Source organism: Staurois parvus, unplaced genomic scaffold (assembly GCF_062004578.1).
Source record: "Staurois parvus isolate SC_StPar_1 unplaced genomic scaffold, SC_StPar_1.0 ptg000371l, whole genome shotgun sequence".
In the NCBI taxonomy this organism is placed as follows: Eukaryota; Metazoa; Chordata; class Amphibia; order Anura; family Ranidae; genus Staurois; species Staurois parvus.
Window position 1 is genome coordinate 6,978,331 of NW_028318167.1, and position 15,090 is coordinate 6,993,420.

Here is a 15,090-nt window from a genome sequence, read left to right on the forward strand (position 1 = left end):
TAATCTATGTTCTTGCTTTTGGACCACGGACGTAATCTGATCTAGTGATGACGTTAGGTCGCTATGTAGGGTCTGTCTGAGCGATAGTAGCATGTTTTTCATGCATATTTCTGTGAGAGGCTGGTCTGATGCAGGGAATGATTCTATCACTGGCATGTCAGTGTTGAAGTGAGGAGGTGGCTGGCTGAGGGCCTGGTAGTCAGCTGCGGGGTCTATGTCCAAACGTGGCTTGGATTTGGCTGGGCTGCGTGTAGTGGGGGACAGAGGAGGAGAAGACTCACCAGGGTCTCCAGGGTATAGTGGGTATCACAGCCTGGCATCTGTGGGCTGAGCTGTGTGATCCCTCTCATGGCTGCTGTGATCGTCTGTGCTGTAGCCGGCGCCATCTTGGATTCCAGCCGTGACAGGAAGGAAAAAGTGAGTGAGTTTCCCTGGTGGTCCAGGGGTTTTGCGGTGGCGAGGCATGGTTGCTGAGGTGTGTACATCTCTTATCTCTCTCCCTGTGGTAGCGGTGACCCTCAGTGCGGGTGTGTGGCGTGTCAGCTCTGGCAGGTGGACGGAGCGGTGCTTATCACGCGTCCATCCAGGAGCCGGCCGCGCATGCTCCCCCCACATTTTACACTTTAGATTGACTATTTTTTGGTATATGGTTAGGTGCTAGCAGCTTTAGCCACAGGTTCATCCAAGCGCAGGAGGACTTCTACTATCATCGATATTGAATATTGGGGTAGCAAGTGGAAAAAATCCTAAAGAATCAATGTGAGCAATGAATAATAAATCTGAGAAGAGTCACTATATATATATATATATATATATATATATATATATATATATATATATACATACATACATACATACAGGTGAAACTCAAAAAATTAGAATATCGTGCAAAAGTTAATTTATTTCAGTAATGCAACTTAAAAGGTGAAACTAATATATGAGATAGACTCATTACATGCAAAGCAAGATAGTTCAAGCCGTGATTTGTCATAATTGTGATGATTATGGCTTATAGCTCGTGAAAACCCCAAATCCACAATCTCAGAAAATTAGAATATTGTGAAAAGGTGCAATATTCTAGGCTCAAAGTGTCCCACTCTAATCAGCTAATTAAGCCATAACACCTGCAAAGGGTTCCTGAGCCTTTAAATGGTCTCTCAGTCTGGTTCAGTAGGAATCACAATCATGGGAAAGACTGCTGACCTGACAGTTGTACAGAAAACCATTATTGACACCCTCCATAAGGAGGGAAAGCCTCAAAAGGTAATTGCAAAAGAAGTTGGATGTTCCCAAAGTGCTGTATCAAAGCACATTAATAGAAAATTATGTGGAAGGGAAAAGTGTGGAAGAAAAAGCAGCAGGGATGACCGCAGCCTGGAGAGGATTGTCAGGAAAAGGCCATTCAAAAGTGTTGGGGACTTTCACAAGGAGTCGACTGAGGCTGGAGTCAGTGCATCAAGAGCCACCACATACAAACGGATCCTGGACATGGGCTTCAAATGTCGTATTCCTCTTGTCAAGCAGCTCCTGAACAACAAACAATGTCAGAAGCGTGTTACCTGGGCTAAAGAAAAACAGACCTGGTCTGTTTCTCAGTGGTTCAAAGTCCTCTTTTCTGATGAGAGCACCTTTTACATCTCATTTGGAAACCAAACGACCCAGAGTATGCAGGAAGAATGGAGAGGCACACACTGCAAGATGCTTGAAGTCCAGTGTGAAGTTTCCACAGTCTGTGTTGATTTGGGGAGCCATGTCATCTGCTGGTGTTGGTCCACTGTAGTTCATTAAGTCCAGGATCAATGCAGCCATCTACCAGGAGATTTTGGAGTGCTTCATGCTTCCTTCCGCAGACGAGCTTTATGGGGATGCTGACTTCATTTTCCAGCAGGACTTGGCACCTGCCCACACTGCCAAAAGCACCAAAACCTGGTTCAATGACCGTGGGATTACTTTGCTTGATTGGCCAGCAAATTTGCCTGACCTGAACCCCATAGAGAATCTATGGGGCATTGCCAAGAGAAAGATGAGAGACATGAGACCGAACAATGCAGAAGAGCTGAAGGCTGCTATTAAAGCATCCTGCTCTTCCATAACACCTCAGCAGTGCCACAGGCTGATAGCTTCCATGCCATGCAAGTACTCATGAAAATACTTAGTATTGGCACAGATACTGGTATCAGTATTGGTGCATCTCTAATTACTATTATTTGCAAAGATGGTGGTTATTTTGTGAGTATAGGAATCTGAGTGAACAGTCCGTGTCAGCGTTAAGAATAGGAGGGGTGATTGCTGAGACTAAAATTGTTCTGCATATGCAGCAATTGTAGAGATCCCTAACAAGCCATAGATGATGTGATTTTCTTTCTAACAACCATGGGTTGCAGGAAAGAAAATCGCTTGATTCCTCCATCAACACAGTCAGTCACTATTGTAACAGGCTGGTTGTATTGAAATTGACCAATGGATCAACTTCAGTATAACCAGCCTGCCCATAGATGGATCAAATGGATTCATCTATTGCTGGCTTTTTTGCTCTTGCCTGCCAACAGGCTGGTTGTATTGAAGTTGATCGATGGATCGACTTCAGTACAACCAGCCTGCCCATAGATTGATTGATTGATTGATTTGATTCATCTATTGCTGGCTTTTTTGCTCTTGCCATAATCAATGATTCAAAGAAAAAGGAAGCCTACAAAAAATTACAGATAGCGTAGGTAAACATTTTTTCCAGGTGGTATGATTTTTACCTTGTTAATGCAAGTCAGTATGAAAATTGCAGCATGGTGTTCTTCGCTATTGCAAGCTGCAGTGATTACACATGGCCATGTGTAAATGTGCAGTTTAATTCTAAATTAACCTAAAGGCCCTGATTTACTAGTGTGCCTAGACAGAGTCTAGGCACATTTCCGTGTGCTAAAGTCTACTTTTCACTGAAATTCATCTACTTTTAGATGGCAAAGACATTTACTAAAGAAAGAGTCTAACTAGTAGATTCTAAAGCAAATTTACTAATAGGCACAATACAGGAATCAGTCTAAAAAACAGATGTGCTAGAAGCACATTTAACAAAACGAAAAATCACTGTATAAACATGTTCACATTGAAATTTGCTTTCCCAAATATCTGGATTTCACTTTAAATAATATATTACATTTACAAAAATTTTTCGATGGGTAAAAAATAGTTTAAGGGAATTCATGACAATCAACAACTAGATGCTTTTCCAACGTCTATGCACGGATATAAATGCGCCTGTTCAGGACACAATTTAGCCGTCTGCTGTCGGCGCTTTCTTCTTAGACGCTGTTTAATAGTAAATCTCTGTGTGAAGTCCTCTGCAAGACGGCATTCGAGCCCATCTACTGTGTTTGACGAAAAGTACACTTTGTAGCTAGGCATAGCTTTATGAATTCTAATTTGATTTCCTTAGTTCTATTGATCCTATTTTTGTTTCTTATCTTTATAATGATTTCTGTAATGGTTTTACATATTTCGAAGATCTAGATAATATATATTTTGACAACTGAATCTAAATATAAAGGTCTGCAATTATAGAAAAGAAAAAAAACGGCGTGGGGTCCCCCCTCCCATCCATACCAAACCCTGGCCGGTGGTTGTGGGGGTCTGTGGGTGGGGGGGCTTATCGGAATCTGGAAGCCCCCTTTAACAAGGGGCCCCCAGATTCCGCCCCCCCCATGTGAATGAGTATGGGGTACGTGGTTTTGTTAGACGTGCTTCTAGGACGTCTGTTTTTTTAGACGGATTCCTGTATTGTGCCAAGTTAGTAAATTTGCTTTTGCATCTATTTGTTAGACGCTTTCTTTAGTAAATGTCTTTGCTGTCTAAAAGTAGATGGATTCTAATGAAAAAAGTAGACGTTAGCCCACAGAAATGTGCCTAGGCGCCGTCTATATACATTAGTAAATCAGGGCCCTGGACTTTGCCATCAGTCAGAAGCAGTTATGGCTGCCTTAGTAAGTGAGCATTTAAAAGCGCCAGGGTTCACCACTGTTGGTTTTTAATATACCGCTTCTTGTTTTACCTGTTCCCAAAGGTTTTATCAAAGAGTGAACATCCCTTCCAGAGATTACAAAAGGATATATCCAGATGTCCAAGTCAGGATCTTAAAAGTATGCACTGGTCTGTATGGACATGTTTTCTGAATGGCCAGAAGTTTGGCCAGTGGCATATGCTACTAGATAGGACAAAGTAAAGAGTTTTGTCAGAAGTAGTTTGTAAGTAAAGAGCCCCAGAAGCTAGAGAGAATAACAGAGAAACTCATTTTATAGGAGAGGTCTTACAAGAACTTTGAGGTTTTATTTTACAGCCCCTACCATCTACTATGTAATGGAGAAAGTAGAGTAACTAAGTGGACGTCAGAAACTAGAAAACTATGGCCTGAATGTCTTCATATTTTATAATACTCTAAGGAGATATGTGGACTCTCTCCCAATGAGATTTTGTTTGGAAGTGTCACTTGCTTCTATTTTTCTCAGCAGCTGAAGTCCTCTACTTGGACCCCAGAGAAAATTGCTGATCTCTTAAGGTTTTTGACAAACTAACTAAATATATATATACACATACATACACACACACACACACTGTATATATGAAATGGTTGGAGACACAATACAGCTTCTATTTCATGTCCAATTTACACAACTTGCAGGAAAAGTCGCCTGGATCCACACCAGACACTACAAAAATTACTAAATGAAAGTATTTCTGTGTTTAAATTTGGAATCAGAGTTTGGGGTACTATTTATTCAAATATTTAAATAAATATATTAATAAAGGATATATGTATATTTAATGTGATTTGAAAAGTAGTTCGTCCATGTTGAAGTCATATTGTCTTTTATATGTCTTCCATTTTATGTAGAATTCTCTGTTTTTAACTATGCTGGTAAGTCAGCATGTCCACAATTCAGATACAAGGCCACTCCGGCCACAGGAGCTGAGTGTACAGCCAATTATTCTGTAAATATTTTTTTTATCAATCATGTTTTTTATGTATGCTTTAGTTACAATAAAAGGTAATTTTATATTGATATAGCTATTAGCTTCTCTATTAGATTCTCCCCAGTGGAGTTTTCCTCCTAGGCCAGGACTAGTTCCACCTAAATGTAAGATGATTCCAGGTTAAAGGTGATCCGAGGTGTGGTCTGTGATCAAAATGTAAAATATTGATCAAAAGAGGGGAGATTGTAAAGGAAATTTGTAAATTATGTATAAACTTGTATTCTGTTTTGTGTGCTTTGCCTATGTATTGTACACTGCACTCATTGTGCACACGGCACGAATAAGTCCTGATTAGAAATTAGCCTGCCTATGTAACGCACCTTGTTACCATAAAAGTACAATTGTAATATTAATGTGATACCTATGTAATCATAGAAAAAACTTCAAATGCACTGAATAAACAGAACAGTTATTTGGAAAGATGCTGAGAGTATCTTTTTGTGTCTGTTCCCTACTGCAGTAGTTTTTAATCATTTGGAACCACTAATCAGTATGAGGATAGGAGTTCTCTATCTATAAAATTTCAGTAATAATGTCCAAAGCAAGTGAATGGTTTCCGCTGCTCTTTTTGAGCCTATGGGGAGGGAGAGAGCCAAGAGAGATGCTGTTCTCATGCTTAACCCTGGATGGAGATCACGCTGAGGTAAGTAAAAGGGGTGGAGGGCTGGGGAACTGGAAGAAGAAGGTTTTTTACCTTAATGCAGAGAATGCATTAGGGTAAAAAAACCTTCAGCTTTTTGTGTTCACACTATGCGAGCTGATTGTGGGAATCACATCTATTCCCACACCTACAACCAACCACAGCCGAATCGCACTACTGTTATGAGATGCACGTGGATGCCATTCATTCTGAATGCCAACCTCACACATGTCAGCCCGCAGCACATTTGCGAGTGCGGGAACCACAAGGAAACTGCATGGTCAAAAAGACCATGAGGTTTTCCTGCAGTTTCATTTTTAAAAAGGTGCATGCACCTTTTTTGTAAAGGAAACTCAAACACAGGCTGCACGGCCCACAATAGTGTGAACTGAGCCTGACAACCACTCTAAGTGAGGTTCATGTTCATCAAAATATGTGAAATGAAAATGGAGCAATCCTTTCAAATGCACAGGAGCTGAACCCATGGCCAAACAGTTGTGTATAGAGAATGCTAGCTAGCCTAGTAGCTTCCTGAATCATTTGTACATGCAGTGGACAGGCCAATGTAATATCTAAAATAGACCCATCATTGTTACTGCAGTGGAAAGTTTGTTGCAACTGCTTTGATTGCCATACCATATTCGATATGTCATTGACTAAGCTAGAAGGGGTGCAACCATAATGTTTATAATATGTCCTTGGCAGTCAATATGTTAAATGCAATTGTCAGATACATTGTTACAAGATCTGCCAAAAATGTAGACTCAATGGGTATTTAACAAAGTTTCCTGCACCATTACAATGGCACAAGAAGCAATTGCATGGTGTGTGTGTGTCTGTTTTAGATCTATCTGCACCACTGGCACCAGTTTTAGGGTGAAATAAATACTAGCATGGCCCTGTGCCTAATTAACAAAGAGTTTGCAGCAGTTTAAATATAGAAACCTATTGCAGAGCCCCACCAGAATGGACCTGGCTTGCTGGATCTAAACCAGTGTTCTCCAAACTGTGGCCCAGGGGCCGGATGTGACACTTTGCTAACCTTTTGTCTGGCCCTTGGGGAACTATTTCATCTAACACCAACAATGGGGCATAATTTCAGTCACTGACACTAACAGTAGGGCACTATTCCTTCCACTGACACCAACGTAGGGGGCGCTATTCCTCCTACTGAAAACAACGAAAGGGCACAATTCCTCCCATGAGCACCAAAGCTCGGGCACTATTCCTCCCACTGACACCAACAATGGAGCAGAATTCCTTCCATTGACATCAAGGATGGGGCAGCATTCCTCCCTCTTGCCTCAATGATGGGGCAGAATTCCTTCTGTTGACACCAACCATGGGGCACTATTCCTCCCACTGACACCAATGATGGGGCATTAGTCTTCCCACTGATGTGAAAGATAGAGCAGTGTTTACTCCCATTGGATGTCAGGACATTTTCTATTCCCACTGACTGTAGTCCAGCCCCTGTAAATTCTGAAGGACCATAAAATGGCTCCTTTTCCTGCCTATACGCTTAACTGTTAAACCTGTGGAAAGGAAGATTAACTGCCTTCCTCCTCACTCTTTTTGTTACTAGCGTATTTTTTGTATGGCTGAACTAAAATAAATGAGGCTTGGTTCTCTTCCATGGCAATTGCTTGCTGTTAGCAAACTTGGTGCTGCTCCTATTTAAAGGTTAGCTTCCTGATTAATGATTCTTAATACCAATTAAAGTACAAGCTACTGTATAAATATAACACATTGGTAATGTTGAATTCTGGTTTTAATATGTTTCTTCTATTTTGTTTGAAGTGGTTGAAGCAAGATGTCTCTGACATATTACCAGAACCAACAGTGGCACCAGCTTCAAAACTTGAACTGGAAATAAACAGCATTTTAAATCAAATAAATCAAAAATTCCCTAAAACTACTGTTAAAATTAAAGAAAAATCAACCAGTGCTAAAAACAGTAAAGTCTTCCTAAGAAATCCAAAGAGCAGCTATTGTGTTGGAGACCATTTAACAGTACAAGTTCAAATGTTTGACTACAATGGAAGCAAGAAGACATATGGAGGAGACTATTTAAGGGCAAGAATGTTTACATCAGAGCTTGGAGCAGCAGCTTCTGGCAGAATTGAGGATTTTCAGAATGGGACATATCATGTCCATTTCATATTGTTCTGGGAAGGTAATGTTACTATTTCTATATTTATCATGCACCCAAGTGAAGCATCATCAGCTCTTTGGCGCTTTCGAAATCAATGGCATGGATATGTAGACCATTTGGGAAAGTTTACAAGACAACAAGAAGTACAAGAGGTAGTATGTGGATTTGAGCTAAACAAAACACAAGAGCTTTGTGAATATGGAGACCAGAGAGATGAAGAATATTTTTATTGTGTCAAACCAAACAATTTTGACTGTGACTCTCTTACTGATATGAAGAGCTGGTGGAGACATGACAAGACTCTATGTACTGAGTTTGAGTCTAGTTTATTTGACATGTAAGTGAATGATAAACTTATACTGGTTCATTTAATTGTGTTTAGCCAAAATGATTCGTTTTTTTTTTGCAATTCATGATTAGAGTAGGAAAGTTTATAATATTAGAATCCCTGTCAAGTTTTTATAGCTTGCAAAGGATGAATGAAAGGGTATGCCAAGCCCTGGATATCCGTCTAAATATTATCCTTTATTTCTGTAACATCCACCCAAAACATTTTGGGGTTTATCTGGAAAACCATCTTATTGCGGGCTAAAGTGTCACAAGAAGAAAGTTTATTTATGTAGAAACTGCAAGAGATGAATGAATTTCATAGAAAAGTAGTATAATTAAGTAAGAGTGATCTTGGTCAGCAAGGACTTGAGAAACACACATACTGTAATTAAAGTGGAGCTCCACCCAAAAGGGGAAGTTCCGCTTTAAGGTCTCACCCTCGCCTAGGTGATCAGAAATTGAAGTTGTCCCCTCTCCCTCCCCGTTGTCTTCGGGGACACGTGACAGGTCCCAGAAGACTATGAGACCATTCACAAAGCGCAGCGCTACTCGCGTATGTGCAGTGGACACCTGGCTGTGAAGCCACAAACTGTGGTCTGGTCGGTCTGAGGATCGAGGGACAGGTGAGTGTCCTTTTTTTAAATGACAGCAGCTAGAGTTTTTGTAGCTGCTGACTTAAATTTTTTTTAATACTCACTGGACCTCTGCTTTAAGTTATTTTACTGTATCTATAAGGGGCGTTCAAGTCAAAACCGGGACTTTTTTCAGGTATAAACAGGAATTCTATCATGGCGGTACTACACGCAGTAGTAAGAGGCAAGTGTGTCCTATTACTGATAGGCAGCGCACATGTCCCAGGCCATAAACAACTCAAACATGGCCATACGTCCATCAGTGACCATCCCGGCCGTGGTGGTTCCCAGCCCACAGCAGTCATTCCCGTGAACATTCGCGTGGATTGCCTTATCCTTGATAATAGTCTGTCGTGAAACTGCACAAGAAACAAATCTTTCTGTGGAAATGGTGAACACAATAATGACAAAGTGAAGCAAGCTGTAGCAGGGGATTATGTTGAAAAATAAATGCAGTTTCCACTCCTTGAAATGTTTTCTTTTTGACCCGGTTTGACGCCACTCGTAAATACATATGTAAATATTTCTGTTGTTATCTTAACCTCCCTGGCAGTATGATTATTTCAGATTTTTGGTGCTGAAAGCGGTACCATTATTTTGCATGGAAATATGTAGTTTTTATATTGTCGGCTGTAATATTTAGGAATAACTCACTGAAACAAGAGTCTATTAAACATCCCGGGTATGATAAAATTTGAAACACAAAATCATAAATTATAATTTAATAAATAATCATAAAAAATAATAATACAATAATAATACATTTAATTCAATAATATAATCAAATCAAAAACACTGAAATTTGAAATATTGCACCAAGTTCGCACATCACTGAGCAAAGTCGCAAAATTGTTTTCAGTGTCTGATGACGAATTTCTCCACGAATCATTATCACTCAATTCTGCAAGTGGTTCTGATTTACTGTCGCTGTTCTCTAGCTGATCTAAACCCGCTTTTGACCTAAAGGGGTGCTTTTTGGACGCCATGGACTTTTCTAAGTTTTCAGGCAGAAAGAACAGTCAAAATGCAAACAGGGGACAGGACAAAACACTAGGGACAAAATGTATGTGAAATGGTTTGAAACAGCAAGGTTTTACTATGTAAAATTTGTTTTGAAAAAAATGACATTTTTAAAAAATTTTCAAATTTCCCGCCGCCAGCGGCGCCCGTACATCCCGGCATCACAGGGATCGGAACACAGAAGCCGGATGCTGGCATCAGCTGGAGGAGATGGCCGGGGATGCTGCAGGGGACACATCGCAGGAGCGAAGGACAAGGTAAGCTCTGAAGGGACTCCCTATGCAGCGCCGCATGGTAAGCCCAAGTGTAGCTCGGGGTTACCGCTTTTGGTACAGAAACTTTACCCCGAGCTACACTCGGGAATACCACTAGGGAGGTTAATGTGGTTGTAAACCCTTACATATACTCAGTAAAGTGAATGGCCTCAGGTGATACACAGAGATGAAACAAATCCTCCTACATAAGTTGTACCTGTCTAGCTGCAGTCTTCTCTTCTCTACATCCATTCACAGTGATTAATTTTTAAAGCTGGTCTGAGAGTTTATGAAAAAAGGGGGTGGAGTGGTGAAATAACACTGCAGAGCTCAGTGAGATGCGTTATGAAAGCTGATTGGAGGGAAGAGACACACACCCCTCCACATAGCTCACAGGAACAGAGGTGAGGCTGTCAATCTGCTGGAAGTCCCTCCCCATCACCATTTTTCTCTAGGTGTCAGGAAACCTTGTCAGAAGTGATTCATACTGATAGCAGAGAAATGAAGCAGCAGACAGAAATGACACTTAGTGCTCATAAATGAGACAAGTGTACACAATAGAGGGGTATGCTTTGTTCATGTTTCATGTCTGAGGTTTACAACCACTTTAAAGTGTATCTCAAGCTATGTTTTTTTCTCTTTTTTAGTTGTAGAGTGGGGAAGGGTAAGAACTTCTGTCAGGTTTTTACTTCTGTTACTGACTCCATTGGGGAGATTCCCCTTCACTTATCCTTGTAAGAATTGTTGTAAAAATGACAGGAAGTGAGGGAATATCTCTAACAGGGAGACATATGGCAATAAAAACACTTTTTGTTCATTGCAGTAGGGAAAAGCTGAGAACCCTGGTAGGTTTGCATTGCTGTCTGTGTCCCTGTTGCATATTTACCCTTAATTACATTCTGGTGATGTCACCTGAACAGATGGTGTAGATAACTTTTTCCAAGGAGGCCTCAGAAAACAATAACAACCTGACAGAGGTCATAGACTTTCATTAGACTGTCTAAAATATATAAAAAAAATGTTGGTTGGAGATAAACTTTTTTTTATGTTGGTCATATATTGAAGCTTCAGCATGAAAAGCTTGACAAAATTTAAATTTCATCAATGAAATAAAGTGTGCAATAAGTGTTGTGGGTTGCTGCTAACACCTTTAATGTGTTCCCACATCAACCAAAATATTCAAAATAATAATAGTGTAGTAGTGCCCTTTCAATGTCTACCCTTAATATCTCAAATACACAAAATTAAAATAAAAAAGAAACATAAAAAATGTAATAAGAATTAGAGTTATGCATTAATATTTTTTATATTTTTTTACATATTTTGTGGAGTTGAGGTATGATGGCTAGACAATAAAAGCAGAGCACTACAATATTATTATTTTCAATATATTTGATCTTCTTATGATGTTCGTTGCTTCAGAAGCACCAGAAGCCTAGAGATCATGTTTAAGTTAAACTCATTTTAAAAGTATGGAACCCAAATTTAATGCAAATTAAATGTTTTATGGTTAATTTATCTACCAATTATTTTTGGTGTTGATTTTAAGGTCTAACATCAGAGTTGAAATTCCAAACGACTTTCAAGCTATCAATGTGTTATCCTGCAGCAACAGTAAGTACTGTAAAATTATGGCGATTGAACATACAACTCTATATACCCTAGTAACACTTTATCTGATGTCTAATTTTCCTTTTTCTGAAAAAGTACGACCTGGCTGTATTACATAAAGTGCCTCCAGGAAAACATGGCGAAGGTGAGAGATTTCTAGGACTGTCTGTATTATGCGCATAAATACTGGATACTGTTTTATTATAGTTGACAATGTATCCATCACTGCACAAATCTGTCTGCAACATTTCTGGATCTGACTATGAAGAGAACATCTGTAACTTTTATTATTATTATAATATAGGATTTATATAGCACCAACAGTTTACTCTGTGCTTTACAACATAAGGGCAGACAGTACAATTACAATACAATTTAATATAGTAGTAATCAGTGGGCGCTGCTATTAAAAATGTATGATTTTTATAAATTTCTATGTATTTATATTTCTAGTGAATTATTGTGGTAGGATAAAAGTGGCACTAACCAGCTGGTTTCCATACACTTTCATCATCACGTCTATGTAATTCTGCCTTGATAGAATGATTTGGTAATACACATAAGATACATGTCACGTGTTGAATGGATTGATATATAGTCATCCCTCTGCTACAGGTTAGATCAGGGGTCAGCAAGCCGCGGCTCGCGAGCCACATGCGGCTCTTTACACACATTAATGCGGCTCTTCTGTGTGCCGGGCGCCCGCTCCCCTCCCTCCTCTCAGGCGGCCGCCCCAAAAGTCAGGACTCTGCAGCTAGCCCAGCAATGGGCAAACTACGGCCCGCATACGGCCCGGCGGACCTTTTAATCCAGCCCGCGGAGCATGGCAAACATTGGCTGTCAAGATGTAGGCGGGGCAGCGTGACGAACTCCTCTCCTCTCACAGTCCGCCCTGAAGACCGGAACGGCGCGGGAACACGGCGAGAGGAACGCGCGGAGCAAAGGTAAGTGAATTGACACAATATGGGGAATGAATTACTATAGGGGGGATGAATTACTATAGGGGGGATGAATTACTATATGGGGGATGAATTACTATGGGGGATGAATTACTATAGGGGGGATGAATTACTATTGGGGATGAATTACTATATGGGGGATTAATTACTATGGGGGATGAATTACTATGGGGGATGAATTACTATATGGGGGATTAATTACTATGGGGGATTAATTACTATATGGGGGATGAAATACTATATGGGGGATGAATTACTATATGGGGGATGAATTACTATGGGGGATGAATTACTATATGGGGGATGAATTACTATATGGGGGATGAATTACTATGGAGGATGAATTACTATATGGGGGATGAATTACTATGGGGGATGAATTACTATATGGGGGATGAATTACTATATGGGGGATGAATTACTATGGGGGATGAATTACTATGGGGGATGAATTACTATATGGGGGATGAATTACTATATGGGGGATGAATTACTATAGGGGGGATGAATTACTATGGGGGATGAATTACTATATGGGGGATGAATTACTATGGGGGATGAATTACTATATGGGGGATGTATTTTCAGTTTTAAAAATGTGGCTCTCAAAATAAATTTCAATCGTGGTTTTGGCGAGATTTGGCTCAGTTGAAAAAAAATGTTGCCCACCACTGGGTTAGATGAATGAAGAGAAAACAGTGAAAAGTTGACAAACCATGCTGATATGAAAACCACAAACCTATGCTCTGTGAAACAGTGCTGTGTCTTGTTACTGTGTTAGATGGCTTCAATTTTACATGGGGCTTTCATTGACAAAGATTGAGGGGCTCCAGGGTGGAGAAAACTGGCTTTCTCCAGCATTGGTAAATGCATGGGATTGTAATGAGTCCTGGAGGCTTGAAGAGTCCTAGGGGGTGAAATCTCTAACTCTGTGTCCATGTCTTATTGGAGACCAGCAGCTTGCTTATGCAAGTCTGCACAGCTATTTTAATCAAGGAACTGGCAGTAATTTAGGGCTCCATCTGGTAGACAGGAGGTCCCCTGCCCAGAAGTCAGAGTGCTGGCCAATACAGCAGGGACCTGCAAGATAGGCTGAGATGCAAAGTCTGAATTTTGTGAGACGGTCTGGAGGATCATATAGGGCCACAAATGTAAGATCAGAGCAACAGCATTACAAAAGTAAGCCAAGAGGCTGAATGAAGCATTTGTGTTCTGTAGCGTTTGAAGAGGCATGCTGAACACCCCTAGAGGGGAACCCTTTTATCTGTGTTAAAATTGAACTTTACTTACTTTTTAAATAAAAGTGGGCCAAAAGCACTTAATTGTACATCCCTGGCTGGTCTGAATTTGATGGAAGCACTATACATGAGTGAAGCCCCCACACATAGTGTATTTCAGTCCAATAACAAATACTTACTATATTGCAGTTTACAAGTCCTTAGATGTTGTGGCTGCATTAGTTTTCTTTTTTCAGGCTTATTTTCCCAAATTTATACCTGGTGTTCCCAGCATAAATACTTTCAGTCTTATGGTGATTGTATTGTATCAGTGGAATATCAGAGCTGTAATTTCACTAGGACTGAAATTGTTCTAGAATGGGGTCTCCCAACTTTCTAAACAAAGGGCCAGTTTATTGTCCTTCAGACTTTGGGGGGGCCAGCGGGATTGGAATATCTCCTGTGAGAGTAAACATTGCCACATTTCGTATCATGGGAGGAATAGTGCCCCATTGTTGGTACCAGTGGGAGAAATGAGGTCCTATTGTTTTCAGTTGGCAAAATAGTCTTGCTTCAGTGGGAGAAAAAGTGTCCCAAAGGCCAGATAAAGGCAAACAAAGAGCTGCATCTGGCCAGGGCCACAGTTTAGAGACCACTGTATTTAGAACTACCAAACATTTCCCCTCTCTCCACTCTCTATAACAAAGGAGGGGTTCAATAGTACTAACACACTTCCTGATAACATTATTTGAGAAAACACTGATGGGTGCAGAAGACACAGGATATCACTAGATTTTTGGCTGTGTGACAAGGTATTTTTGCACTTTCAATGGTATATTTAAAAACATAAAGTGTTGCCCTGCTAAATGATGACCAAGTGATGTCAAATGCTGTGAAAATATCACCACTCATAAATTACTCAATAATTCCATAAAAAGAACATTAAACTCATACATATTTGAAAAATTACATGAGAATGTGATTAAATAAATATAAAAACGGTGTCTTAAATAATTTATACAGATATTCTAATATACATGCAAAAGTTGGAATGACTCAAAAATTCCCAGAAACCCAATTATAGAAAAAGGGTTTTTTTGAACATGTGAAAGAATATTCCTTTTCTTCAAAAATAAAGTGCCAGGTAGCTCCAACCGTCACCAGGATAGTGGTAAGATGTAAGCTTACCTGTTAGGGATACCACAGGCGTCCAGCAAGGATGACCAGATCAATGGGCTGCACCTTAGGAA

The 15,090-nt window shown here is 40.1% G+C and overlaps 1 protein-coding gene across 3 annotated transcripts in view; it reads left to right on the forward strand.

Annotated features, from left to right (window-relative positions):
* The window catches only part of LOC149456200 (NXPE family member 1-like), a 68,615-nt gene that overhangs the window by 41,213 nt on the left and 12,312 nt on the right, over window positions 1-15,090 (forward strand). For 2 of the 3 annotated variants that reach the window (XM_089685340.1, XM_089685341.1), the window contains exons 3-4: window positions 7,463-8,154; window positions 11,603-11,667. In XM_089685340.1, the coding sequence (XP_089541466.1) occupies window positions 7,463-8,154; window positions 11,603-11,667 (757 nt within the window). Of the gene's footprint in view, window positions 1-7,462; window positions 8,155-11,602; window positions 11,668-11,760; window positions 11,810-15,090 lie in introns of all 3 variants that reach the window. The other variant, XM_089685343.1, reaches the window with a different exon arrangement.